General features: G+C 38.2%; 1 protein-coding gene across 5 annotated transcripts in view; it reads left to right on the top strand.

Annotated features, from left to right (window-relative positions):
• The window catches only part of LOC131320969 (protein SHOOT GRAVITROPISM 6), a 54,797-nt gene that overhangs the window by 13,061 nt on the left and 14,071 nt on the right, over nucleotides 1-27,665 (top strand). For 4 of the 5 annotated variants that reach the window (XM_058351916.1, XM_058351914.1, XM_058351918.1 and 1 more), the window contains 33 exons: nucleotides 1,950-2,027; nucleotides 2,259-2,326; nucleotides 2,406-2,505; nucleotides 2,605-2,781; nucleotides 3,313-3,402; nucleotides 3,574-3,639; nucleotides 3,745-3,843; nucleotides 3,938-4,012; nucleotides 5,111-5,170; nucleotides 7,159-7,248; nucleotides 9,275-9,396; nucleotides 10,233-10,362; nucleotides 10,440-10,519; nucleotides 11,018-11,153; nucleotides 12,456-12,537; nucleotides 15,080-15,225; nucleotides 15,350-15,430; nucleotides 15,528-15,628; nucleotides 17,136-17,374; nucleotides 17,457-17,566; nucleotides 17,865-17,993; nucleotides 18,102-18,176; nucleotides 18,298-18,431; nucleotides 18,626-18,698; nucleotides 18,832-18,963; nucleotides 20,629-20,810; nucleotides 20,892-21,020; nucleotides 21,120-21,180; nucleotides 21,277-21,372; nucleotides 22,447-22,547; nucleotides 25,855-25,960; nucleotides 26,460-26,573; nucleotides 26,666-26,740. In XM_058351916.1, the coding sequence (XP_058207899.1) occupies nucleotides 1,950-2,027; nucleotides 2,259-2,326; nucleotides 2,406-2,505; nucleotides 2,605-2,781; nucleotides 3,313-3,402; nucleotides 3,574-3,639; nucleotides 3,745-3,843; nucleotides 3,938-4,012; nucleotides 5,111-5,170; nucleotides 7,159-7,248; nucleotides 9,275-9,396; nucleotides 10,233-10,362; nucleotides 10,440-10,519; nucleotides 11,018-11,153; nucleotides 12,456-12,537; nucleotides 15,080-15,225; nucleotides 15,350-15,430; nucleotides 15,528-15,628; nucleotides 17,136-17,374; nucleotides 17,457-17,566; nucleotides 17,865-17,993; nucleotides 18,102-18,176; nucleotides 18,298-18,431; nucleotides 18,626-18,698; nucleotides 18,832-18,963; nucleotides 20,629-20,810; nucleotides 20,892-21,020; nucleotides 21,120-21,180; nucleotides 21,277-21,372; nucleotides 22,447-22,547; nucleotides 25,855-25,960; nucleotides 26,460-26,573; nucleotides 26,666-26,740 (3,537 nt within the window). The remainder of the gene's footprint in view (nucleotides 1-1,949; nucleotides 2,028-2,258; nucleotides 2,327-2,405; nucleotides 2,506-2,604; nucleotides 2,782-3,312; nucleotides 3,403-3,573; nucleotides 3,640-3,744; nucleotides 3,844-3,937; nucleotides 4,013-5,110; nucleotides 5,171-7,158; nucleotides 7,249-9,274; nucleotides 9,397-10,232; nucleotides 10,363-10,439; nucleotides 10,520-11,017; nucleotides 11,154-12,455; nucleotides 12,538-15,079; nucleotides 15,226-15,349; nucleotides 15,431-15,527; nucleotides 15,629-17,135; nucleotides 17,375-17,456; nucleotides 17,567-17,864; nucleotides 17,994-18,101; nucleotides 18,177-18,297; nucleotides 18,432-18,625; nucleotides 18,699-18,831; nucleotides 18,964-20,628; nucleotides 20,811-20,891; nucleotides 21,021-21,119; nucleotides 21,181-21,276; nucleotides 21,373-22,446; nucleotides 22,548-25,854; nucleotides 25,961-26,459; nucleotides 26,574-26,665; nucleotides 26,741-27,665) is intronic. The other variant, XM_058351917.1, reaches the window with a different exon arrangement.

Genomic DNA, 27,665 nt, shown 5'->3' with positions numbered 1-27,665 from the left:
CAAGGATTAATAAAAAAAGTCTGAGGTTAAAAAAAAAAAAATACTTCCACTTCTTCCCACTTCAAAATTTTTGTGACTTTGGCCTACTCAATTTCTTTTCCACTTCATCCTTCTCCATCAATTTCAAATTTACAATGAATGCTGAACCAATTTACCATGACCACTTGAGTTAATTTGAAAGGATTCAATCATGTACCGCAAAATATGTTGTGACTCAATATATCATGAATGCTGATTTGATTCATCTTTGAGCTTACCCTGAATACTGGAGCAATTTACCATGAACACCGGTTTGATTAAATTTCAAAAGAATGATGGGTAATTTTATCATGAATTAATTTGAAATTTACCATGAATGTTGAATCAATTTACTATGACCACTGGTTTGATTCAATTTGAAAGGAATCAATCATGTTAATTTATCATGCAGGCTCCTTCAAATTTAACATGAAATATGCCTTGTCTCGATATATCATGCTTGACGGTTTGATTCATCTTCAAATTTATCATGACTCATGAATGCTAGTTTGATTCAATTCTAAATGAATCAATCATATGTCGACTTATCATAAAGTATGAGTAACTTGACCGTGAAATGTGTTTGGGTGGTTTTTGAATTTACCATGAATGCTTGTTGGATTCGATCGCTGTAGTATTTGATCAAGAGTATGAGCCACGGAATGTTTTCCCACATATACCGGCACTATGATCCACTACACCAACAATAATGAACTTTGATCATTTTGCATAGACTGATCGAAGGCCAAATAAATCGGAAATTGAAAAGGAAGTGGGTTTAGATGGAGTAACTTACAGACTTGAGCCATTCATGAATCATCATCTTCTTCACCGCGACGGAAGGTGACGGGGATGCGCAACGGGATGGCCGTGGGAGGACGGCGGGTCAAATGATGGATTTGATTCCTGATAGGGTTTTGCGTTACCTGATAGGATTTCCAAAAGGTTTGTAACCAATAATGGAAAGCGTAGCTATAGAATAAAGGATTCGATTATTGGGTACATCCCGAAGTAATGGCGGACCTCCAAGTTTAGATTTTAGTCCCAAACTTGTTTCCCTATATAGGAGCAAAAAAGTAGGTAATATAGTGCAATAAGGGCAAAGTTGGGTTTATTTAAATATAGGGACAGAAACATAACCTTCCAATGTGCCTGGGTTGAAAACACAAGTCCCTATGTGAGGAAGGACCAATATTTAAGTACCGCTTGTTATTAGTCAAGCAGTGTTAGTAGACTATTGAATATGTGCCTCGTAAGCTGATGAATGGCGTGTTTTTCAGCTATCCTGATATTCCTTTTGTAAATTTTTTTTTTTTTTATCATTGTGAAAAATAAAATTTTATTGTCCGTTCAAAAGAAAAGAAAAGAAAAGATCATTTGAGAGCATTAGATGATAGCTATGGCTTTATGTATTTCCTTAATTTGAAAGTATTATCAATCTGTTTGAGAAACGAAGTATTACTTTTCCCCCTTTTCTGGCTTAGTTGCTGATCTAAATTAGGTGTTGGTTGATTTAGTCCCAGTAGTTTAGTTGTGTTTTTTTTTTTTTTTTTTTTGCAACAGGAGTTGGCTCAATCTTTTTTCCTTCTGAATTTTGCTTGAGATTTTCCGAGTTTTTGTGTACACTTTCTGCCAAAAAAGAGTGTTTATATAAGGCTTGGCTGACCTCAATTTTTGCTTCCGGTTTTGGTTTACGTTTTCTGTTTCCTACGTATTTTGTTAACTATATAGATGCTCTAAAGTTAGATATTGCTGTTGTGCCCATTTGTTTCCTTGATATTTATTTTCATGTTTACCATCTTAGAGGGATAACGTTTCTTGCTCGTTATCCTCCTAGACATACTAGGAGTGCTTTATGTTTCGTTGGATGGATGTTCTTGAATTTCTTCTTACTAATTTGTTTTGCTTTCTCTTGTTCTTGCATGTGGCAGACTTACAATGAACTTCAACATTGCTTTCTGACAGTTGGCTTGGTATACCCCGAGGATTTGTTTGTGTTTCTTCTGAATGTGGGTATCATCTCTGAGCATGAAGATTTTCAAGGCTCATTACTTTGCTTGGTTTACTATCTTTAAGTGATTCTTGTTATTTCCTTCCTCCATGCATTTCCCTGGAATAGAAACAGGAAGGACAGAAAACACACGTGGTGTACCATTAGCTTTCATATTAAATTCTTATATATTTCTATGTTTGCCACCATCTCACCCCATTCATGGATCTGAGCTCTTTATCACTATCAGAAATGCAGGTTGAAAGAGGAACCTTTGACCTTTGGTGCACTTTGTGTCTTAAAGCATCTACTTCCCAGGTTTCTGTCCTCTCGCCATTTGTTTGCTATCGATCTCCTTAGATGTCCTATATCAACTAACTTTGTTTACTCTGTGGAGGTTGTCTGAAGCTTGGCATAGTAAAAGGCCTTCACTTGTTGAAGCTGTAAGGTTGTTGCTAGACGAACAAAATTTGGCTGTCCGTAAAGCTCTTTCAGAGGTATGCTATGATCTTTCAAGTAGTTGTTGCATATGGAATGGCACTTGATAAAGACTAGTTTATTAATTTCTGATATGTTCTCTAATTGCTTTTGTGTAGTTGATTGTTGTCATGGCTTCGCATTGTTACTTGGTCGGTCCATTTGGGGAGTTGTTTGTTGAATATCTTGTGCGCCACTGTGCTTTATCAGATGAGGATAGAAATGATCTGGAAAGCTCAAAGGAAGCCGTTAGGCCAGCTGGCACATATTATGTTCTCCCTTACAGGAGATATGAGGTTAAGACCTGACTTTAAAAATGGAATCGTTGGTTGACTATTGGTTTTCGTTTGCTATAGACTATTCGAAGTTTGTTACATTGTTCTGATAGTTTTGCAAAGGAGAACAATCAACGTATATTGCCTTGAGGTAATTACAAGATGTATAAGGGATTAATAGATAAAACCCTAGGCAACCGTAATTAGCAAAAAGACTAAACTACCCTTTATATAATAGGAGATAACAAGAGCATACAAAACCCTAAATATATGTTTAAATAAATGTTAACGTGTTAATCAGAAACTTGTTCAATTATTTAGTCATTATAAGGAAGACACGTTTAGCCCCCCTTACCCTTAATGGACTATTTTTGGCCCAATCTTTCTTTGACGTGGTACCTTGTAATATGGATCTACAAATTCATGTATTTTGTTTGCAGTAAGGTGCTCTGAAACAAAGTCCTTGAGTTTGATCCCTTTGAGTGTCATGATCGTTATGTGAAAATAGTCATTTCTGATTCACTAACTGTTAACAATCACTCTGATTCTCAGGTGAAGATTGGGATGGTTTGTCCAATAGAACTACGGGAAATTTGTGAAAAAGGTCTACTTCTAGTGACGATTACTGTTCCTGAAATGGAGGTACATTAGATATTTCCTCTATACCTGTTCAAGCAACTGTTCTTTCTGCTTATTCATTTTCATACTTCAATTTCTTGGTGATATTGCTTTTCTTTTCCTATACAGTTGTAATGGTGTCATTTTCAGAATATCAAACTCTGTGTAATCTCCATCTTACATTTGATTTTGCAGCATGTCCTCTGGCCATTTCTATTGAAGATGATTATTCCACAGGTCTACACCGGGGCAGTTGCCACGGTAGGACTTTTTGTGCATCATTACTGTGTCTGTTTGTTGGATTGTACTTTGCATTGTTCCAATGTTTGTTGGCACAAGAGTACAAATGGCTTGCTGCTATTGCAGGTTTGCAGATGCATCTCTGAGTTGTGTAGACATAGATCTTCTCATAGTAGTACAATGCTTACTGAGTGTAAAGCTCGAGCTGATATTCCAAATTCTGAGGTTAGGTTTAATCTGGTGTACTTGATGTCCCAAATAACTGATTCTGGTTTCTACGTAGGAAATGCCAACATTGATATATTTTCTTTACTTTTAGGAACTCCTTGCTCGGTTGGTGGTGCTCCTGCATGATCCTCTTGCTCGGGAGCAGCGGGCCGCTCAGATTTTGACTGTAAGTGTGTTATCCTTGACCCGTAAAGGTTGATATATCAAAACCTAGACAAGTATCTCTTCCTTTTTGAACTCATGAGGTTATTACCAGTGCTGCATTTGACTTAATTTCACTAACTGAAGTTTACAATTGTTCTCACCCTTGATATTCAAATTAGAGGTTCATTCGTTATCAAAGTCCTATTATAGTAACCGAGCATGGCTGCCAAATGCTTAAAACTTGAACCATGGTACATTGTGCGATGAATAAGCAAGAATTATAAGAAAAGAGATGTAAGCTGATAACATTAACTCTCATCTCTCCTCATCAAAGAAAACAAAAACTTTTTCAATGTGATGATCTCCCAATCAACCCAAAATAAATCGGATAAAGGAAGTACTCCGGGCAAAATTGTAATGATTGCTGATGTGTGTTACCCTTTCTTGGGAGTTTGTGTATAAACTATATGAAATCAGAGGGGCTGCCTGTCACACTGGCCTCACCTTCTTCCTCACCCTCCTGGCATGGGAAAAAAAAAAAAAAAATCTACGCTAACATCAAGTGAGTGGCAGGAAAACAAAGTTTGGATAATCCTCCCTCAACAAATTATTAATGTTCATGAATAGTATCATGCACCACTGAATGCTAATTGGAGGGAACTTTTCCAGAAGGCTTTCATTGAAAACCCGCTTGACCCTAGCATTAACAATTTATGGGAAGACTGTACGTCGACTTGGCCATTGTTGGCAGGAATCCTAGTGCCTCTTGGTAACTGCCCTCCAGAATGCATCAATCAACTATCCTGAAAACCAACTGCGCACCAATGCTCATGCCATAACCTAATTCTTTTGACCATTCTGTGCAACTTATTTGTCGTTCTTGGAGAACCCTTTCAAATGCATGAACTTGCCGCAGACGATGATTTAACTGGGGCTGGTATACCAGTTAAATAATCCTCCCTAAAGAGCCTTCCCAAAAACTATTTTTCTTGGGACTATTTCTTCAATGGAGCTTGATTGAACTCCTTTTGTTAATTAAATCTCTGTTGATTATTTCCTTTGTATTGGATTGATGAGTGGAATGTAAATCCACTTGATTGTTTTTCATGTCTATCTGCAGGTTTTTTGCTACCTTGCACCTCTCTTCCCAAAAAATATCAACTTGTTTTGGCAAGATGAGGTAAACTATCATGGACTTAGCTCTTAAGATTTATTAGTCTTGGCTTTTGTTATGTGATGTGAATGAGTCTTGCTATTACAAGTGAATGTATTAAGATACTTAACATGATTTGTGTAATATTTAATTTTAACAAAATTTTCAGGAGAACTAGAATGACAAATGTTTTTCCCAAGCAATTTTTTTGATAAATGAGAATTTTTTTTTTGAAAAGGCATCAAGGGGATGCCGCCCATGTACAGAATAAAGCGAGTAATAACCAAAGTGACAAGTTGCGAAATATAGAAAATTGTAGTTAGAGAGAAAAGGGAAGTTGATTTCATCAAGAGGCTTCCATAAATAAAATAGTTTATGGTTTTGTTGGCCCTTGCATTGGTGGATGCAGTGTTTTAAATGGCGAAAGGCGCACCGAGGCGCAACGATCCCTTGGGGCTTTAGCGCAAAGCGCAAGGCGCGGCGCGCGCTTTATTGACGCGAAGCGCAAAAAAAAAAAAAAAAATTCTACGCAAGGCAAATTTTATTAGAACAAGTTTTCAACACAAATAAACACTTGTAAAACTTTCAAATGTCATAAAACATAACATGTCAATGGTTAAACGAAAGTACCAAACACTAAACATAATATATCATCCATGAAAAACTAACATAATAATGTATAGCCTTAGAGACATAACAAAAGGATTAAAGACAATAAAATCTAGAGGCATGCATAGGCATTACTAGAATTTTCAGATGTCATCTACAAATAACAAGTACAAATAAATACAACAAACTGAACAAATATTTTAAACAGAGCTGGAAACACAAAAAAAAAAAAAAGGTGAAAAAAAAAGAAAAAAAAAAAAGCAAAAGGGGGTCCTACTACTGGAAAAAATGAAAAGAAAAAAGAAAAGGGAGGTTGTGACTGGAAAAAAAAGAAAAAAGAAAAGGGGGGGTCCTAGACAATCGGTGAAAATAGAAAGAAAATGAGGAAGAAGAAGGTGAGAGGAGGAGGAGGAAGCAAACGTGAGATGGTGAGAGGAGGAAGAAGAAGTTGTTACTTGGAGTCAACAATCAGAGAGAGAGAGGGAGACCAGAGAAGAAGAAGCTGGGTCCGATCGTCCGAGACTCTGAATCGTCGAAGAGGCTGTTGCTCGATCTGGTTTGTTGATTGAATAGGGCTCCCATCGATTTAAAGGAAGAAATTATTCAATGCATCGCGAACGTAAGACTGATTTTTACCTCACAGCAAAAAGCGCGCGCCTCAGCGCCTTGGCGCCTTGCGCTATAGCGCGCGCTTCAGCGCCTTTCTTGCGCCTTTGCGTTCTGCGCGCGCCTCAGCGCCTTGGCGCCTTGCGCTATAGCGCGCGCTTCAGCGCCTTTCTTGCGCCTTTGTGTTCTGCGCTATAGCCCATAGGTCCGAAGCGCAATCCTTGCGCTGCGCTGCGCCTCGCGCTATAGCGCGCGCTTCGCGCGCTTTTTAAATCACTGGGTGGATGAAGTCAAAAGGGTATTGGTCTTATTGAGGGATCAAACTTCGAAAAACAACACATTTTTTGGGCTTCATTGGCCACTGAGGTGTTACAAGTTGTATTACCCTAGAAACTAATTGTTGGAACAAAATAAGATGAGACATGAAGAAATTGGTGCTTTCCGGACCCTGAGTTACTCTACTTCCTCTTTTATTCACTTTAGAAATAAAGCGAATTCACCATTTCATTTGTGAAATTTCAAAATCTATGCTCTTGATAGGCAGGCATTGTTTCAGTATCGGGGAGGACCACTGTGCCGATTCATACCTATATGATAACTTATGTGATTTTGTGTTCTACTTTTTGAATTCATGAATGTTCTATGCTTGATGTAGTTTTGCGCAAATTTGCTCTTGGGTCAATAGTAGAGTTTGTACTATCAATAGATGCTTCTTGTTGGAAAGAAATTGGGTTAATGTAGATCTTTTCAAGTGATTATGAATTGGATTCTAACTTCCTTCCTTGCTTCGTAAGCTCTAGATTCCAAAAATGAAAGCCTATGTGAGTGACACTGAAGACCTAAAGCAGGATCCTTCATATCAAGAAACATGGGATGACATGATAATCCATGTAAGTATATAAATCTTTATCCATATGAGTAGTTTACCATTCATGTTCTTCTCCTTAGCTGTGTTGTTTGCATACTTGGTAGAAGGACTCCAACACTTTTCATTTATTGATTTTACCTTGTAAAACTCATGGTTGTAATTGAATCCTTTGGAAGGAATATTAGTGTTTACGAGATCCATAACACTTGTTACAGTGTTATTTCAATGAGCTCATAAAATCAGAAGCGCTCTCTTTACCCTTAAAGTACAAAGTCTTGGGTGAAGCGGGTTTGGAAAGATACGTGCACTGATTTATGGACTCTCAAGACAATAGTGAAGAGGCAATGAACAAAATACTTATTGGTGTTTTTTGTGTTGGCGGCAAACTTATTTGAAGAAATGAGTGCTGGGTGTACAAGTGGAAAAAGAAAAGATTCGTCTAGTGCTTTATATTTGACAATTTTTTTTCATGTACTCTTCGAACTTGTAGGATGATGAATATCCAAGTTTTACATAGTCTTGTTTCGGGCATATCCTTTTGTCTTGGTATGGAATGGTCTTGTTTGATTTGTAGTCCAATCCAATGTTTTAATCCGGAAAACAAACATGTCTTTGAGTAATTTGAATGCTGTGAAAAAGTTAGGAGGATGGAAAAAGGGACTTTCTTCAAGGAATTTGAATGGTCGAAAACAATTCCGCACGGTGAAAAGATAGGTGGTTATGGGAAAAGAAAGGAGAATAGTTAGTCAAGCTGTAAATGAAAGGCTAAAGATTTGTAAGAGATTGATGATGTCCCTTGTCAGGCTGTTATATTTGAAGTACAACAAGAACTTGGATGAAAAGACACAGATGAGATTGGAAGCTAGGGTGTGGTTGACGATCTAAGTAAGCAATTTAATACAAGACAAGATGAATTGATGTGTCTTTCAATTGGAGAGAGGAGATCAAGAAGAAAATTGCTGAAAAGATGCAAAATTTACTATTTAGGACAAGGAGGATGTAATGCACTTGGCATGCATTACATAAATGGTCTGCTTTGGTCTAGCTCAGAGTTATAGACATTTCACAACTACAATGAAGGCACAAAGGAATAGTTATAAGAAACTTTGCCACACATTAGGCCGAACAATGCATGCCATGGTACATGGACTTGGTACTTTCACCTTGCCTCATTCTTCTTTGGCCCTAAGCTCTCATGGATCTTGGTCACCACAATTCACTTCACTTAGGAGCATACGTATTCACTTTAGCTAGCCCATGTATTTGGCTGGTTCTAGCTCTGATGCCATTTGAATTGACGGAACCTGGTGTCAAAGCCATACATTTTTTGTGTTGGTCCAGACACGCTTTAAAATGCGTTGAACCGTCCGGAGCTCACACTACAAAGTATCTAGACTTGATACCTTCATGTGACCTCATTCATTGGGTCCTGAATATTTTGGGAGTGTGTGTGAAGTTTTAAATGCAAGCTTTGAGGTGCAAAATATATTTTGAAGCAACCCGATACGACATGTGGTCAAAGGATTACAAATGGTATCAGAGGTTGGAGTCTTTGGACCAACTGAAAACATGAGCTATCATACGAAGACGAGGGTCACTACTGGAGTGGATCATGGTAAAACACATCTTGGGGTCAGATTGATGAGGTGAGGTTAGAGTAGCAAGTCGATATGCTTTTTTCTGTATCACTTGATGATGTGTATGAAGTGCCTCATATGTGTGAGCTTCGGACCTTTATTGGATGTGAATTTTAAAGCCATGCACAGCTAGCCAAAAGTGGAGAACTATAGACGGGGCCAGGGGCGTTACATAGTAACCAAATTAATTTCTAGCTTTGTTTGTCGCCTAGCCTCTTGTATCGTCTAGGGTATATCTTGTGATTTTCTTGGTAAAGGAGTGATTTGACTTGAGGCTTGTTTTCCTATTTAGCTGATGTGTATCTTGCTCTTTGCAATGTGTTTTTGTCTTGGTAATAAAGCTTATATACTAAATGCTGGCCATCTTTAGATACCATGTTGTGCTAGTAAATCTTTATTTCTTGGCGACAGTTTCTTGCAGAATCTTTGGATGTTATTCAAGATACTGACTGGGTGATTTCGTTGGGAAATGCTTTTGCAAAACAATATGAACTTTATAAGCCTGATGATGAGCATATTGCACTTCTTCACAGGTACTTATGCATTGAAATGCTTTTCCTTGCTTAACTTCTATTGATTATGATAATCAGAAAATGCAAAAGCAAAGTTGGTAATAATACTTAAAGGGATATCTTTCAATGTGATAAGTTATACTCTGTTATTAGATGTTATCCCTTTAAATAAGTATATCTAATGTTGTAATGGCCCGAACGCACCACTAGTTAGAGCATATGATGTTCCAGGTTCCCGTTCACCTTTCTCATATCGAAGGTATCCACATTACAGGTACTAAATGTCTAAACCTTCGGAAACTGTCACACCCTCTAGGGCTTGTATATCACATCAATGGAGTATCCTGGATCATTCATCTTGGAATCTACTGGATACCGACAACCTCAAAATGGCTCAATCTTCTATTCTGAGAAGTGGACTCTTACACCAAATCTTTTCCCAGAAGACCTTTATATGTTTTCAAAAAGTACCGAGTGAAGTCTACCCACTTAGTTGGTCATTCTAGTAGTTTGTTTTCCTGGAGTACAATGCCGGAAAAGAAAAACACAAACCAAATCTGAAAGTTTCTGCGTTACTCAGTTACAGTTGATAGGTGAGGTAAAAGATGTACAACAATGAGAAAAAGAGAAAAATAAAAAGAGAATATGGGAGAAAGTTGAATAGAATTTGTTGGGGTTCTCTCCCTTGGTACATGTTTTGCTCCCACTGATCCAAACTCTGAAATACACATTTTCCTCAAACGTGAAGCAAGAATTCATCCTGTGGAAGATAAGAAATAACTAAATCTGCAATTAGGAATCTCTAATCGGAGGACTCAAAGTTTGAAATTCTTTCATTTTTCCTGTCTATTGCACAGGTGTCTGGGCATGCTTCTTCAGAGAGTTGATAACAGGGCTTATGTTTGTGACAAGATTGATTGGATGTATAAACAAGCAAATATTGCCTATCCAACTAATAGGCTCGGTTTGGCAAAAGCCATGGGATTGGTATCTGCACTTTGCAACTCTATTGCTAGTCTTCTATGTTTGACCACATCTAAACTATGCTATGTCTATTACTCCAGGTGGCAGCATCCCACTTGGACACTGTTTTGGAAAAACTGAAAGACATTCTCAACAATGTTGGGCAGAGTATCTTTCAAAGGTGTATGCCAGGATCATTAGATAACTCTACTCTATCTTTTGATATGCATGTGGGTGTGGGTGCATGTTCTAGCTTGTATTTTAAACTTTTATCTCTATGTACAATGATTGGGCGACTCTTTAGCTTTCTTGCTTTCATAAGTTTTTATTTTGATTTTCCTGTTATCCTAGCATTGACCGAATTTTTAACTACTAAATATATGGAAAAAAAACTTGTAACCACATGTAAAACATCTTCAGACACTCTCCTGATGATTATGTGGGGTGTATTTAAGGATTATAATCGCACTCATACAAGCTATTAAGAAAATAATTGCATTAATATTCCTAGAAAAACATTTAATATTTATGTAGCACTTTGCGCTGAAACTGTCTTGTGAATTATTTTTCCTGAACAAACTAACTCCAAACTATGTGCTCTAGTACTCTGCGAGTTAAGTTTCGATATTTGTATTAGAATTCTGTTGCTCTGAGCATTACGGTGCTCTATTGGGTGCAGATTTCTGTCTTTTTTCTCTGATAGAGCTAAGATGGATGATTCTGATGACATACACGCTGCTTTGGCGCTAATGTACGGGTATGCTGCGAGATATGCTCCGTCCACCGTTATTGAAGCCAGAATAGATGCTCTTGTGGTATGGTACTACTTTCTTTGGTTCCTTGTGAATATCTCGTTACCTAATGAACATGCACATGTAATTGAGCTTGTTTCATATGTTGCCAATTAATTGTACCATGAATGCTCTCTCCTCTTTATGCTTTTGGCTTTAATTTTTGACCAGTAACCTTGTAGGAAGCCTATTACTCCCTTTGTCTCATTTTCATTGTCAATTATTCTTTTTGTCTCTTCTATGTCTATTGTCTATGTCTTTCAATCGATATTGCTTTTCATGATTTCGACAACTTTGTATTATAGAACAAATTTAAATCTATCAAATAAGATCCATATTGTATATCTTTTGAGAGAAAAAGAATAATTGAAATGGGATGGAGGGAGTAATAAGGATTTAGATCATTTGAAGTAGACTGTTGGACCATATTCCTATTTTGATGACAATATGTTGAGAGAGGGCGATCTAGGCATAATACATATCAAAAGATGAAACGTGTGAAAGATTTGAAGTTCAAATGCCTTGATAAGAACTGATAGTGTTCCACCTTACAACTTACAAGATATTGGGTCTGGCCAACGTGTTTGAAGTAGATTTTCGTACATTGCTGACGTGAAGGAATGGAGAGGCTGAGGTGTTAATACTGAAAGATTTGCAAAAGAGAACCAAAGCCGTATATTGCGTAACTTGAACTACTAAGAGAGTACAGAGATTAAACTGACAAAACCCTAGTTAACAATGTGATTAATCTACCCTTGAAAACAATAGTAAATAACAAGAACCTAATCCCTAAATATTAATACACTTCTTCCACACCCCCCTCCCCCCTTTCTCAAACTCATGATGCAAGGCTGGAGAGCATCGAGATTTTGCCAAGGACACAACGAAAGCGAGTAGAGGTGTGCGTCTTGGTAAAGAAGTAAGCCAACTGAAGAGAAGAGGAGACAAAAGGTAGAGCAATTATACCCAACTGATGGCGAACAAAATGACAATCAATGTCAATATGTTTCTTGCACTCATAAAAAGCAAATACACATTGTAAATAAATATACGGATATTGATTTAGCAAGTTAACCATAACTCCATGTTTTGTCTTGAAAACAACCTCTCTGTGCTGTTTGTGCAACATTTCTCTAGTGTACCTTTGGGGTAGTGGTAATGGGCTCCAGAGCATTCACTTGTCAAAAAGCAAATACACTTTGTAATTATTTGGCCCCGGGGCCGGGGGGTTGGTTGATGAGGTCCTGATGAATACACTGTATGTGATAATATGCATGATAAATTCGTTTCGGAATTATGCTTCTTACCTACTGCTCTTGCGTGCAGGGAACTAATATGCTTTTACGGCTTCTCCATGTCCGCCATCCTACAGCAAAGCAAGCAGTTATCACTGCTATCGATTTGTTAGGTTTGTGAACTTCCTGAAGTGTATTTACGTTGGTTTCTATCTTTTGTTGTTCTAATTTCAATCTTATTGGGTGATATCAAAGTTCAGAGTTGCTTGTGATTTCCATGTTTCGTTTTAACAACCCTTAGCGAATCTGAATTTGCGAATTCTACTGTTTCTTGAACTGATTGCTACTTTGTGAGCACTAATCGTGATTAGTTTGCTTTTCAGCTTTTATTTTAATTTCTTTTCTGTATTGGTAATCTTATCCAAGAACAAACAAAACAAAGAAACAAGGCATACCTCCCTAATTACATTAGGTAATCACCTAAACTAACTATGAAATATGGGATACAACCTTGAGGGGAATTTTCCAAGAATGCATAGAGAAAGATTGATGGGGAAGGCTTAATAAAGCTGAATTGAGTATCCGTAACCCTTAGGGCTGATACAAAACCGACCGGACCGAAAAAAACCGAAAAAACCGACCATTCGGTTCGGTTTTCGGTCGGGGTGCTGGCGGGATTTTTCTGTTCGGGGTGGACCGAACCGAAGTTCGGTTCGGTCTCGGTTTTCTGAAATTGTAGACCGATTGGACCGAACTGAACCGAACAAGACAGAACCGAACCGAACCGAACCGAAACGGACCGAACCGAAATGGACCGAACCGAACCGAGTATATATAATTTATATAATTATATAATTTGCATAAATCTTAACCGTAAACGGACCGAAGCTGTTGGAGGCTTGAACTGCTAGTCTTGAACTACTTTTTTTTTATGCTATCACTTGCTTTTTTTTTTGGATGCTATCACTTACTGGAATGCAGGTTTTCAATTGAAATGGAGAGAATTGATAGTGAAAAATTTGGTAGTGAAAAATTCCTCAATAGGTGTATATATGTATTGGATCGGTGAAAATTTGGTAGAGAATTGATAGTGAAAATTTGGTAGTGATGTATATCTTTTTTTTTTTGAATTGAGCTTTGTATATGTTAGAGAAATGGAGAGAATCAAATCCTCAACAGGTTTTCACTAAAAAAAATAAAAAATCCTCAACAGGTGGCCCACTGTCAAAATTTTGAATCGGTGTTTGATAAAAAAAAAACAAGTGTATTGGACCGAAAACTCTCCTGGCCCACTATCAAGTTTTTTTTAATTGGCCCACTTTCAAATTTTTATGTTTGGCCCATTTTCAAATTTTTATGTTTGGCCCAACTAGGCCCAATTCGGTCAGACCGAATTCCCCGAATTCCCCGACCGGACCGAATCCACCCCGAACCGAATTGGACCGAACTTAAGAACGGTCGGGATCGGTCCTGGCATTTTCATCCCCGAACCGATTCGGTCTCCAACATTTTTGGACCGAACCGACCGACCCCGACCGAATAACACCCCTAGTAACCCTAACCTAAAATCAAATCTTGTGAACACAGGTAGATGGTCTTTGAATGCCCTGAAAAACTCTGCATTTCCTTTCCGGCCATATTAATACACCATATGCTGGCCAAGCAAGCTCCCATATGACATTGTGAAATGATTTTCCACCTAGCTTGCCAATTCACATAATCATCCCAAGTGTGGTGAGGTTCAGAGATGAGCAAAATTGTTGCCAAATTGATCTAGAGTAGGGGCAGTTGAAGAACAAATTAGGAAGGCTCTTATCTTCTAGCTGGAATAGAGGACAGGTAGGAGGAGTTTGAATGCCCCAACTGATAACCTTGTATTTAGTTCCAAGCCTTCCTTTAATAACCACCCAAGAGTATTATACTGTTGCAAAATAGGAGAACCTGATCATGCCTCATGCAGTTCCATTTGAAAGTGGGTAAATAGACACGGAGGTTAAAGCCATACCCAATGCCCAAACTTTAGCATGAAGGGGAATCCCTGAGAAAGCTATATTTCTTGGGCTAAAGAGATGACAGAAAGGGCCTTGAGAAAGCCAACTCTCATACCAAATGGACTGCCATTTCCATCACCTATAATATGCTTAGAGTTGTATGGCTATGGTTCTAGATAAGATCAATTTTGATTTTCAATACCATTTGTTTTATATAGTTTGCATTACCTCTTTTTTTAGAGTCATTATCATGATGAGGTTATATACACTTTAAAAGGTCATTCCGACACTTTGTTACGATATTGTAGTAGTTTAGACTTCAGCATGCAACTTTTTTGAGTTTTTCATCCCCTTTTTGTACTTTAAAATTTTCTTACACCATGTGAAAGCATTGTTCCTCTCTGTGTGGGGAAATGCTTTGAGATTGTTCTTGGAACTGTTGGTGCACTGAACAACACTAGTGACTCATTTGTGTTAATCCCCATTAGAAGGCATTACATAATGTTTTTCAGTGTGTTCAATGTTTCTGAGTTTTTTATCAGGGTATTTTCCAGCAAATTAAGTAATGTATCTTAGTTTTGCAATGTTAGAATTTAGTTTCGTAATGTCATTTAATGTTACTTTTTTCTATGCGAATACTAGGCCAGTTATACATGTGTTTATGAGAATGTATCTATTTTGCGGTTCTTTTGTGAAGTTGATACATTTTTGTTTGCCAATGCAGGTCGTGCTGTCATTAATGCTGCGGAAAGTGGTATATCATTTCCATTGAAAAGAAGGGACCAGTTGCTTGATTATGTTTTAACTTTGATGCGCAGTGATGATGATGAGGACTTTACTGACTCTAGTGTTGAACTTTTGCGCACTCAGGTTTGCTTACTTTGTCAGATTTTGTTCTGTTGTCATCTGGAAGTTTTGTTTCACATTGGTTCAGCTCTTAGTGCCAGAGGACCTATTTGATCTTTTTCACCTTCTAAATGAGGATGTTTTGCAGGCTCTTGCATTAAGTGCCTGCACAACTTTGGTTTCTGTAGAACCCAAACTAACAATTGAAACAAGGAATCATGTGATGAAGGTGCAATTTCTCTAGTTAGTTTTTTATTTAGTATACATCATCATTGGTATCAATACTACTTGGTTAGTCCTTTAAATATTTTCTTCAAAATCGGCAGGCGACCTTAGGATTTTTCTCTTTGCCAAATGATCCATGTGATGTTGTCAATCCGCTTGTAGATAATCTTATCACTCTCTTATGTGCAATTCTTCTCACAAGGTACTTTCTTATTTTAGATTTCATTGTTGTAACTTGTAAACTTCTCTAAATTGCTTCTTGCCTGTGAAATATCAATGCATCATTCTGTAACGTTCCTCTGTTTGGCTTTTTTGAGACTTGAATTCTATCAGTGGATGTTTTTGTGTTCCTTAATCACCATTGTATATATCATCATTTGAGTATGTCAAAATGCTTTATGAAAGTCATGCTCAACTTATGCCTGGGTAAAAATGTGCCACCTTAGAGAAATGATCCACCACAGCAAATGATTGAGTCACTCTTCCTCAATTTTGGTGGCAGCTCCAAAACAACTAATGCATTGCCAAAGAGTCAAAGATTATTTGGCAATGGGTAAAGGCATGCATAAGATCGCATTAGTTGTAGTGCCAAAGAGGGAATCAGAAAAGTATGAAAATGTGGATGGAAGTTGAAAAAACTTCATATAAGATGGCAGTATAGAAAAAAACATACCAGCTGTTTGGTAATTTTTCATCTTTAGTGAACTTTTTTTTGCTTTTTGCCATAATGTTTTTTTATTTTTTAGACTCCTCTCATCGAGATGGATGATTGATCCAAAAAATAAAACGTGAATTCAACAAAAATTCAAAAAAGATGACCAAAGTACCAAAACTAAAATACCAAAACTATTAGTGTGAACTCACCCTCAGATCTAGTGTTTGATGATTCATTTGTGATGCCATTAAGAAGTTGGCCTCAAAGCTGACGGTTAGAATTTTGGAAGTTGTTTCTACTGGATACTTGGTTCTGTAGGATGTTGGAGTATTAGGAACTTGATACATATGTTGGGCATTGTATGAAACATGAAACATCCTCATGGGGAGGTGTTCAAGTTCAGGCCCTAGCTTTCCCTAGCAGAAATATGGGGCCAGAAATCGTTCTTTTCAAGGAGACCTTTTGGCATGAATTGCGGCATGGAGCATTCTAATGACTGTTAACTTATCAATGGAAGTGTTGCGTTCTTCTTGATTCATAATTAGATGATGGACGGTAAAGCAACATCTGTTATGTGCTGGTCTGGAAATACGGCCCCTTGTGTTGTCCTCTGGTCTGGTAAAGTGGGGCATGCAGAGAATGCCGGTGGAGGACCACAGGTCCAAGGTGATTGCCAAGTGGAGTTTTAAGAAAGAGAGGCAGGGGAGCTTGCTTTCGTTTTGGGAGCTCGTGGGAGGAGGAGAAAGACTGGAGTGGAGTTACTGATCCTTTTTGGTGTATTTATTGCTTAGTTGTTTCTTGAGTACTTTTTGTGGTATTTGACTGGACTAAATCTTTGTTTGAGATTGCTGCTCTTTGGCTCTTTTGTGCTCTGGATGTAATTGTGTTGCCCCTCCATGGTTCTATTAACATTGACTAGTTCTGAAAAGGAAAATTGCCATAATGTTCCTTCTGTAGTGTAAGTCCTTACCTGTACTTCCATTTGTGTGTAACTGATTATCTATGCAAAAGGTTACTTTTTACATCATACACTACTAATCCGTGTTATCATCAGTGGAGAGGATGGGAGAAGCCGAGCAGAGCAACTTTTGCATATCCTGAGACAGATTGATCAATATGTTTCATCACCTGTGGAGTGCCAGAGAATAAGAGGATGTCGTGCGGCACATGAAATGCTTCTAAAGTTTCGTACACTTTGTGCTAGTGGTTATTGTATGCTTGGCTGCCATGGAAGTTGCACGCACAACAAGCAACTCGACCATGCTTTGAATCGCAATTTTTCCAGCTTACCATGTAGTCTTTTAGTCTTTACTATATCAACTTTAGTATCTGTTATGGTTAGCTTTTCACTAATTTTCTTCTACATTGTTTCCAGCTGCATTTGTATTGCCAAGTCGTGATGCCTTGTTTCTAGGGGATAGGATCATAGTTTATCTTCCAAGATGCGCGGATACAAATTCCGAAGTTAGAAAAGTTTCTGCTCAGGTCAGTTACCGGAATGTTTTCAGGCTTGCTAATCCTTTGTAGTCTTTATGCAGCAACTCGTCCATTCCCTCGAATGTTTTCAGGCCTGCTATTCCTTGGTCGCCTACGTTGTAGATGTTATAGTATAAATTTCTTTGTTTATTTTTCCTACTTGTTTTCCCTTCGGTTTTGCTTCTTTTATTGTTTGAAGGGCATTGGTCCTCTTGTACTCTATTTGTTGTTAATGATCTCTGTAATTCCCCCCTTCCCCAAAACCTTAAAAAAAAAAAAAAATTCACGTTTCCTTCCAACCTCGCAGATTCTTGATCTATTTTTCAGCATATCTCTTTCATTACCGAGGCCTATGGCATCTAGTTCTGGAGTGGATATAGAATCATCTTATACTGCGTTGTCCTCCCTTGAAGATGTTATTGCTATTTTGCGGCGGGTCAGTGCATTTGCAACTTTGTTTCCAAATTGTTTTCCTATGGTTTTGTTCTGAGCTGTTGAAGGGAAGTTGATGAACTCTTCTGAGTTTCTACTTTTGCGTCTTCAGGATGCTTCTATAGATCCATCGGAGGTTTTCAACAGGGTTGTTTCTTCTGTCTGCATTTTATTGACAAGAGATGAGGTCATTTTATGTTTTTTTTTTTAATATCTTTTACAAGCACATGCATCGTCCTTGATTTACTTAGCTGAATTTGAGTTCCCAACTGCAACAGCCTCATGCTATGTTCATGTTATACTTGCAGCTTGTAGCTACCCTGCATGGTTGCTCGTTAGCTATATGTGATAAAGTGAAGCAGTCTGCAGAAGGTGCTATCCAAGCAGTTGTTGAGTTTGTTATCAAGCGGGGGAATGAGCTGAAGGAGACTGATATATCAAGGTTCTGTTATTTCCCCGTTTTATTCGGTTGCTTTCTTTTACTTCTTTTTCTTTTCACCAGAAAAAATCACTTTTCCACGAGTTTTTGAATAACATATCATCCTTGAAAGTTATACTTGTTTCTGGATCAAGTTACATAATGCGTGCGGAGACTTTATTTGTTCTGACGCAGTTGATACATCTACATGACCACAGGACAACCCATTCGCTGCTATCTGCGACAGTCCATGTAACTGAGAAATATTTGCGTCAGGAAACACTTGGTGCTGTATCTTTTAGATCAAAATTTCGCCCCGATTTTGACTTTGTCATAATCATAATTTTTTTTCGTTATTTGTCTTTTTTGTTCTTTGCATAAACTGTTCTGTGTTGCTGCAAGTATTTTCCTTAACAATCAGAAGATATGTTCCCTGGCCGAGAACACGAGTTCGAAAATCGTATTCAATGAAGTATTGGCTGCAGCAGGAAGGGACATTGTTTCAAAGGATATATCTAGACTGCGAGGTGGCTGGCCAATACAGGATGCTTTCTACGTGAGTCCTAATAGATGTTTCAGACATACTTAGTTACTGTCTTTTGTGATAAAAGTTGCATTATTTGTCTTGTTCATTGTGGTGGTGTGTTAATTAAGGAAGGTATGTGTTGTGTTGTGGTGTCAATAATAGTAGTAGTTCTGGTAATTGTGTTACTGTTGTTGACATCCTGTATCTTTGGCTTGTAATCTAATAGGGATTGAAGTTATAGTTAATATCGCTTTATTCACGATGTGATGGGAGGATATAGTATCTGACTACCATTTTCGTGAAAGAACTATTTTCCTATCTTTCAAGAGGTTCTGGTTTTAAGATTGTTTTCAATTTCTACAATGAATGTGCTGGATGTAAACTGAGTTATACTGTTAAACCCGCCAGGATTAGGAATGTTTATTGTTTGCTTTCGGTGATATTTTAATTTGGTTGTCTTCATGCTGATCAAAATGGGATGCATATTCTTCTTGTCAATGGTCTTTAGCAGGTTTTGTGATATCCTTTATTCCATGAATTTTGTGGAGAAAGGCCATGTGCAATAGATTCATATTCACTTCTCTTTCCCTGATTTTCGTGATTTCTAATGGGATAAATCAGCCAACATTTATCTCAACCAAAACAACCGATAATGCTATCACTTTAGCAACAGTCCCTAAATTTTGGCTGCGGGAAAATTGGTTTGGTCTATTTAGTGATAATGTGTCCCACCAAACTTTTCTTCTCCAGGCATACCTAGTGGACAATAACGCCAATATCATATTATTCTTGCAGTATACGAACAAAGAAGAGCAAGTCAAACAAAACTGAGCCTTAGTCTATCGTAGCTTGGTCTATGCGGTAGTTGAGAGGAGTGATATGGCGATGGTAGATGGTAGCAATAAGGGGGTAGACATGAATTGACTTTGGAGATGGTAGTTCGAAACGACCATTCAACCAATTTCGTTTGCATGTGTAATTCGATCGTGCAAGGTTCACCATTAACCAACCGATGCCTCTCTTTTCACTGGAAAAACCTCTGATTGTTTGGTTGTGGTTTTGATAAATACAACTTTGCACGTCACAAAATTGGGCCTATACATCAAAGTGGAAGTGATTCTTTGATTTGAACGGACGAGAATCCACGAGAAATGATGGAAGGTTGGCTTACTGACCTATGTTTGGGTATGATTTAAGCGTAATGAAGAGTGACAGAAGAGGAGACGACGGGAGAAAGTCGAAAAGCAGAGCATGTATAGTGGGAGACCGTCACGTTTGGCCTCTTCGGTATTAACCTTTTACTAAAATGAGAAGGTCGATTTTCTTGTTAATAAACTGGGCATGTGATTTTGGGGTACAAGATTTTATTGCTATTGTCATGGTTGACTAATTTCTTACTTCCTTTGTTCCAAATTGAGAGTCCCTTGTTCCATTTTGGGATGTTCCAAAATGATTGTCCCTTTCCAGAAATAGAAATAGAAATTTGATAAAATTCCAAAAGTGTCCCTCATATGTGTATACAAATGGTGCAAAATAGGTAGAATATAGGGGTAATGACGGAAAATAGGTGTAATGATTACATGTGCCCTAAAAAAGTTGAAATTCCTAAGAGGGACTCTCATTTAGGAACGGAGGGAGTATTTATTTATTTTTGCCTCCTATGACTTGTTATTGATATTGTGCTTATTTGTACAGGCATTTTCTCAGCATACAATACTTTCATTCTTCTTCCTGGAACATTTAATATCTGTCCTCGACCAGATGCCTGTCCTCAAAGGTGATTTGGAGAAAGGAGATGGTTCTAGTCATTCCACTGATGGTCACATAGACAATGACACCCTGCAGGCTGCTATTTTAGCCCTGACTGCCTTCTTCAGGTTTTTGTCCACTTGCAGTCTTGAGCTTCTAATTTTGATGTACAGTATATTGAATATGGCAATGCGCTGCTTTTATTGCAGAGGTGGTGGTAAAGTAGGGAAAAAGGCCGTTGAACAGAGTTATTCTTCTGTTTTAGCAGTGCTTGTACTCCAGCTGGGAAGCTGTCATGGTTTAGCTAGGTCTGGTCCACAAGAACCACTACGGTACTTGTACAGTCTTAACCCTTATATTTACCAGAAAAAATGTTATTGTTATTTACTGTTCCTTCAAAAATTCGATTTGACCATCGTCCAACTTCTTCTGTACAGGGGCCTTCTTACTGCATTTCAGGCATTCTGTGAATGTGTAGGAGATCTGGAAATGGGAAAGGTATGCTCAGTTATGGGTGAAACTTCTGCTCATCTTTTGAATAGCAATCCCCACAGTTTTTGTTGGCTAAGGATAAAACAACTCCTTTATCCATAGATTTTGGCTAGAGATGGAGAGCAAATTGAAATGGAGAAGTGGATCGATCTTATTGGAGATTTAGCAGGGTGCATTTCTATAAAAAGACCAAAAGAGGTAATGATCTACTTAGGATTTTCTTCCCCCAGTTCATTTTGTTTTTGTGTTTCCGGGATCAAGGCCAATACTCTAACAATAGACCACCAGTAGGTCTTGCTCTATTTTCCTCACTTTTTAAAGATCGACATCTTGTGGTTTGTGAATATGTATATCTGGTTGAGCATGTGTATCATTGAATACTTATTGTACTGATTGCTGATGTAATGGATAGTAATCACAATGAAGTTTATGTAGTCATGCGACTCTTGCGGATTGCCATGTCCTCTTGTTCGCACATGGAATTGTATTAGAATCAGCGTGGGGGGACCTGATTTTAATCTTCCCCAAGTTTGTACTAATTAATATTATGGAGTGAGCAAAGTTAAAATTGTTGGATAGCTGGATTGTTGGGCCCATTTCCTAATAGCTTAAGCTTTTGAGAGAGTTGGTTACTTAACATGGTATCAGGTTGAGAGGTCTTGGGTTTAAATCTCTCCATCTGCATTTGTCCCCCATTTGCAGTATGATTCTCCCCTTTGCATTCTATTTCGTTCTTTGTCTGAAAATTTGCATCTCCCTGTGCAAGACGGGGTTGCACGTGAGGGAGGGTGTTGGATAGCTAGATATACATTGTTGGGCCCATTTTCTAATAGCTTGAGCTTTTGGGAGAGTTGGTAACTTAACAAAAATCACTTCTCATTTTATTCTCACGTGACTTTTCATAAATATCTGAATTAGGATGAAGTATTATAAAGTATATGGGGGATTGTGGTTACTTCTACTCTTTTTAACTTTTATGCTTTGACTGAATGGATAAATCACAACTGAAATGACATGGTTGTTCAGGAGAAGGTTGTGGAGAAGAATCACAGTGCCACCGTGGCTGCAGAACTATCTTGCTTATTCTAAAAATAAATTTTCATTTCCAGGCTCCATAATGCCAATGTTCATGTTAGAATGAAAATGATGCAACATTTATGCCTGTGATTATTCCAGACTTCCATTATTTGATAACTCATCTAAGCTGTGTTCTGTTTTTGTTTGAACTAGAACTCCATCTTAAATTTGTTCTGAAGCTATGGGTTTGTTCAGGTTCCAGCGATGTGCTTAATTTTGAGCAAATCCTTAAACCGACCCCAAAGATTTCAAAGGGAAGCTGCAGCTGCAGCAGTGTCTGAGTTTGTCCGCTACAGGTATATCTGATGTCATCTAACTTTGTGGATGCTCCTTTTCTCCTTTTGTTTTGTTTTGTTTTTTTTTTTTTTTCCTGTAGATTTTTGGTCATTCTGTGAGGTGGAAATCAATCCACTGGGAGGATGGTATGAGTCAGCTCTGGGTGTAGTGGGAAAGGAGATGTGAATTGTTAGAGATGATGAGTTGTACTCTGCTACACTTGCACTTGTAGAATAAGGTGAGAACCGCCTGGGCGGAGGTGGCTGAAAGGCACTCCGACGAGCAAGTCAGTGAGTGAAGGAGGGGGGGTCCAAACTGGTGATATGTCTATAGTGTTGAGGGTACTTCTAACCTTCATGGGTGTGGCCTATTGATAAGTGTTTGCCCTTCACAAACAAGCTAGGGTTGGAAGCAAGCCAGGGTTCGGTCCCTTGGGGCGTCCTTTTTCTTCTCTCCCCTCTTTTTCTCATCTAGTTTCCCCCTCTACTTAGAAGGGGATGCAACAGAAGCCACCTTGAATCTAGCTTCCCCAACAATTATTTCTTAAATTACACTATGGTGAGGTAAAGGAGAGTGATGTAGAATAGCCCACAAAGAGGTTCAAACTGATCACGGAGATCCATGAGAGCCTGTACAGCGCATAATAATTAATTAGCTGCAATGAAGTGAATTCCATAAGAGCCTACTCATCCCAATAAGCAGTGATCTCATAGAGAATTTTTAAATTGATTTATTCCTACGGGGGCATTCTGAATGGTCATTTCAGGATCAAACTGCGTAGCAAACTACTCAATATGCGTACTTATCATATAATCCCATAATTGTTTTCGGGAAAATGATGGCCCAGGATGTGTTTTGATATTTAATACCCGCCAAGGATATGCTGAGAACATTTGTTAATGCTGAAAATGTCCTTGACGGGTATTAATTATCAAAACACGTCCTTAGCGGTCATTTTCCCATTGCCTTTCAGTGTCATACTTAGTAAAGCTCATAGCTATGCTTGGATGGAATTATGACACCAAAGTAAGAATAGTGCATTTTCCTTTTCCTATGTATTAACAGCAATTGGTGCCGTCACTACAATTCGATCACTAGTAGGGGAAACGAGTGAATTCCCAATCACTGTAGGATTGCATCAAGGGTCAGCCTTCAGCCCGTACCTTTTTGCCTTAGTTATGGATGAATTGACTAGACAATTTCAGGAGGATATCCCATGGTGTATGATGTTTGTAGATGACTTTGTCCTCGTAGATGAAACCGCTAGAAGTGTTAATACGAAACTAGAAATTTGGAGGGAAGCATTAGAGTCGAGGGTTTTCGAATAAGGAGTAAAACTGAGTATATGGTGTGCAAGTTTAGTGGTACTAGCAGTGCGCACGAAGAAAGAGTGATGATCCAAGACCAGGAGATACCTAAGAGTGATCATTTTAGATATTTAGGCTCAATCATTAGTGGAGATGGAGTGATTGCCGATGATGTGACCCATAGGATCCAAGTGGGGTGGCTCAAGTGGAGGAGCGCTACTAGTGTACTGTGTGACAAGAGGGTACCCATAAAATTGAAGGGAAAATTCTATAGAACTGCCATTAGACCAGCGATGCTTTACGGTACATAATGTTGGCCTATTAAGAAACAAAAGGTGAACAAGATGAGTGTAGCAGAAATGAGAATGTTGAGGTGGATGTGTGGTAAGACTAGAAGAGACATGATTAGAAATGAAAAGGTTCGTGAGATGGTAGGTGTAGCACCCATAGAAGAGAAGTTGAGGGAAAATAGGCTAAGATGGTTTGGGCATGTCTACCGTAGACCAGGAGATGCAGTAGTTAAGAGAGCAGATAGGATAGCTTTGGGTAGCAATGCTGGGGGTGGGTGGGGTTAGACCTAAATTGACATTAGATGCTGTGGTGCGCAATGATACGAGTATAGTAGGTTTGTGTGAACAAGTGACCCTTGACAGAGCTCAATGGAGGAAAAAGATTCATGTAGCCGACCCTAAGTGATTGGGACTTGAGGCTCGGTTTGGTTTGGCTATGTATTAACAGTAATTGCATACCCTTTTATTATAGTGCTGGAGGCAATTTTGTCAAACCAGCCACGTTTCCTGCATCCCCTTTTTGTAATCAAAATTCTTACTAATATTGGACCAATACAAGTAGTTATCACTGGTAAACGAGATGCTATTAGCTTGCCTCTTATTGTTGTGCACAATGCAAAGGCGACAAATAGCCGAACCTATATTACCTGAACGTGGATCTTTTCGATATGAGGAACGGGAATGCGAATGTGGTGCGCCACTTGCTTAAATCGTGATACGCTAAGGGTATGCTTCTGTAGATAATAAATTAGGTTACTATTCCAAGCGATAAGCATTTCGTAAAAGCTAATTATCATTTTCCCAATTGTTAACTTAAAACACATTTCCATGCATATTCATCCAAGTGACCAAAACTTTTATACTTCCTCTCCCTAAAGTTCTACTCTCTACATTTTACCCCAACAATAAGAATTTGGATTATTAAGTTTTTATCCTTTTGAAGGGATGTGTACCATGTTGTGTGTACCAAAAAAGTAATTAGCTAGGGTATTAGTGTGCCCCTGCAAAATAGGGATGAACCAATACCAACTTACTGAAAATGGGTCTGAAACAGGTCTGATTGTTGTATCTGGCTGATTGCTTTCGAGTTAAGTCAGCCGCGTAGCTTTACTGGGTTCCGGATCAGATCTAACCCGAAAGACAAAACCCAAGTGCTTTGAACAGACTAGAAAATAATGAGAAACACCAGAAAAAATGAAAAAGGAAATGGAACCGAAAATTCGTTGAGGGACCTCAACGAGTGTGCGGTGGGCTCTGTCAATGTGAACGTTCATGAGCAAAAACGGTAATATTCACTGGAGTTACAGACCTGAGAGGATGATGCCAAAGAAGGTTGCAATCTGATTGAAGAATTTGTTCATGGATTTAACATTTGAAAAGCCACTGGGTGCTCTAATAATGTTCTGCCCTTTCCTGGAAACACTACTATGTTACACAAAAGTTTACTCGTAAGTCCAAGATAAATGCGATTAATAACATTTAATAGTGTTTGTTTTATAATGTCTCAAATACGTGAATGTCATTAACAAGTCATATGGGACCATCCTATTCAAGTATGTTGTAATTCTGATTTTAGTTGTTTTCTCAATGTTCTCAGCCTCTGACCATTAGCTCTTAGTCTAGCATACTAGGGTTGTGGATGCCAATATTGTAGTCAACTAATATCTTGTATTGGAGTCAATGCTGTTCATGATATCCTGTTCTCCTTATATCTGAACTTCATGGTGCAGTGCTGGTTTCGAATCCTTGTTGGAACAGATGGTGGAAGCATTCTGTCGTCATGTATCTGATGATTCTCCTACTGTTAGACGGCTTTGTCTAAAGGGACTTGTGCAGGTCTTTAATATGTGCCTTCTCATACATTTTCCCCGTTGTTTCTGTGATGGCTTCAATGTTGAGGAATTATGGTCTCCATATTTATACTTGGATATCAATTCTATGGTTGTTTTATCTGTTCAATTGGTTGTTAAAGGTCAATGTTTGCATTCTAAATCCATGTCAGATGCAAAATTGCCCAAATTTGAGATGTGTTTTGGTTTTTGTGTCTAAGTTTTCTTTTTTGTTCTCTCCTCTGTTTGATTGTATGTATTTGGGTCATGCCCCCTCTGTACTTCTCTAGCAGACTTTCTTTTTGTTGTTGATAAACAAAACACATTACTTTCACGAAGAGTTCGGATTTGATATATTGTTGAGCACTTGGTGATTACTTGTACTCCATTGTTATGACTAAAGATCGGATGTCAGTTACTTTGATCAGAGCTACGTGTATCTTTTTTTTCCTATACTTTTTTTTTATTCCTTTTAGTGCATAACCTTTTCAGATTTTGAATTGCAGATACCATCCATTAATATTCTCCGGTACACTACTGAAGTTCTTGGAGTTATATTAGCTTTGCTTGATGATTCAGATGATTCGGTTCAATTAACTGCTGTGACATGCTTGCTGATGGTGTTTACCCCTGCCTTTCTTACTGTATTACTAAGTCAACCTATGTTTCTTCCTCTACTTGTTCAAGCACTTATACATATTTAATTGCATAGGTTCTTGAGTCATCACCCAATGACGCTGTGGAACCAATTTTACTTAACCTGTCAGTTCGCCTTCGGAATCTCCAAGTATGCTCCATTACTTTTTGGCTTTTCCACTCTTTTTGTTTTCAAACTGGTAATCTGATTCGTAGTATATAAAATTTGAAAGTCCTGAGATTCTTGTGTTAGAGTACAAAAATATGATAATGATTTGCCCCCAAATACATGCAATTGAATGGTGTCAATAGAAAAATAATTCCAGTCCAGGAACTAGTAGCGTATAATCTCTGTTAGTAGTGCAGTCTTCTGTTCCTACCGCAATTCTAATAATTTATTAAGATGGAATCATGCTGCTTCTCCTTTTTCGTATGACTTTCTTGGTATTTTTCTTTAAAGCTTCTTTATCTGCGTGGATCGAATTCTATTTTGTATCGGAGGAAACAAAAACAAGTTCTCTAGATCAATTTTTATCACCCTTTAGCCGTTTTGCTTCTGTAAAACTTTGTTTGGTAGGTCCCTGCTTTTTCTAGAGGAAGCAGGCATGTTTTCCAATAAGATAGAGATGGGATGGGTCCATAAAAAAAAAGTAAATGAACGCTGTTATGAGCATTTAGAACGTGTAATACTTTGTCAATTGTTACGTTCTTGTCATAATCATTTTTTGGCCCTTGTGTGTTTTTATTGAATAAGACCTAACTGATACTTGTAGTTTCTAGTTTTGCTTGTTTGAAATATGCCAAATAATATAAGAAGGATATCTGCTCTACAAAGAAAAACCAAGGGCCTGGAGCACAAGGATGGTCTTGGCTGAGACTGTGCAATGTGCGTGATTGAACTATCAAGTAGACCCTTGAGTCAGCAAGAGCTCCATAATTTCCCATGCTTATAATATCATAGTCAAGATTGTCCTGCCTCGATAGGAACATCCAAAATCGGCATCTCAACTGAGTATTTGGCCACTCAAGGTATGGAGTGTGACATCTGCCTCAGTTTCCTAGCCTTTTTGCAAGGG

This window comes from Rhododendron vialii, chromosome 3a (assembly GCF_030253575.1).
Source record: "Rhododendron vialii isolate Sample 1 chromosome 3a, ASM3025357v1".
Classification (NCBI taxonomy): domain Eukaryota; kingdom Viridiplantae; phylum Streptophyta; class Magnoliopsida; order Ericales; family Ericaceae; genus Rhododendron; species Rhododendron vialii.
The sequence above is the reverse complement of the archived record's forward strand: the minus strand, read 5'-3'. Positions and strand labels throughout refer to the sequence as shown.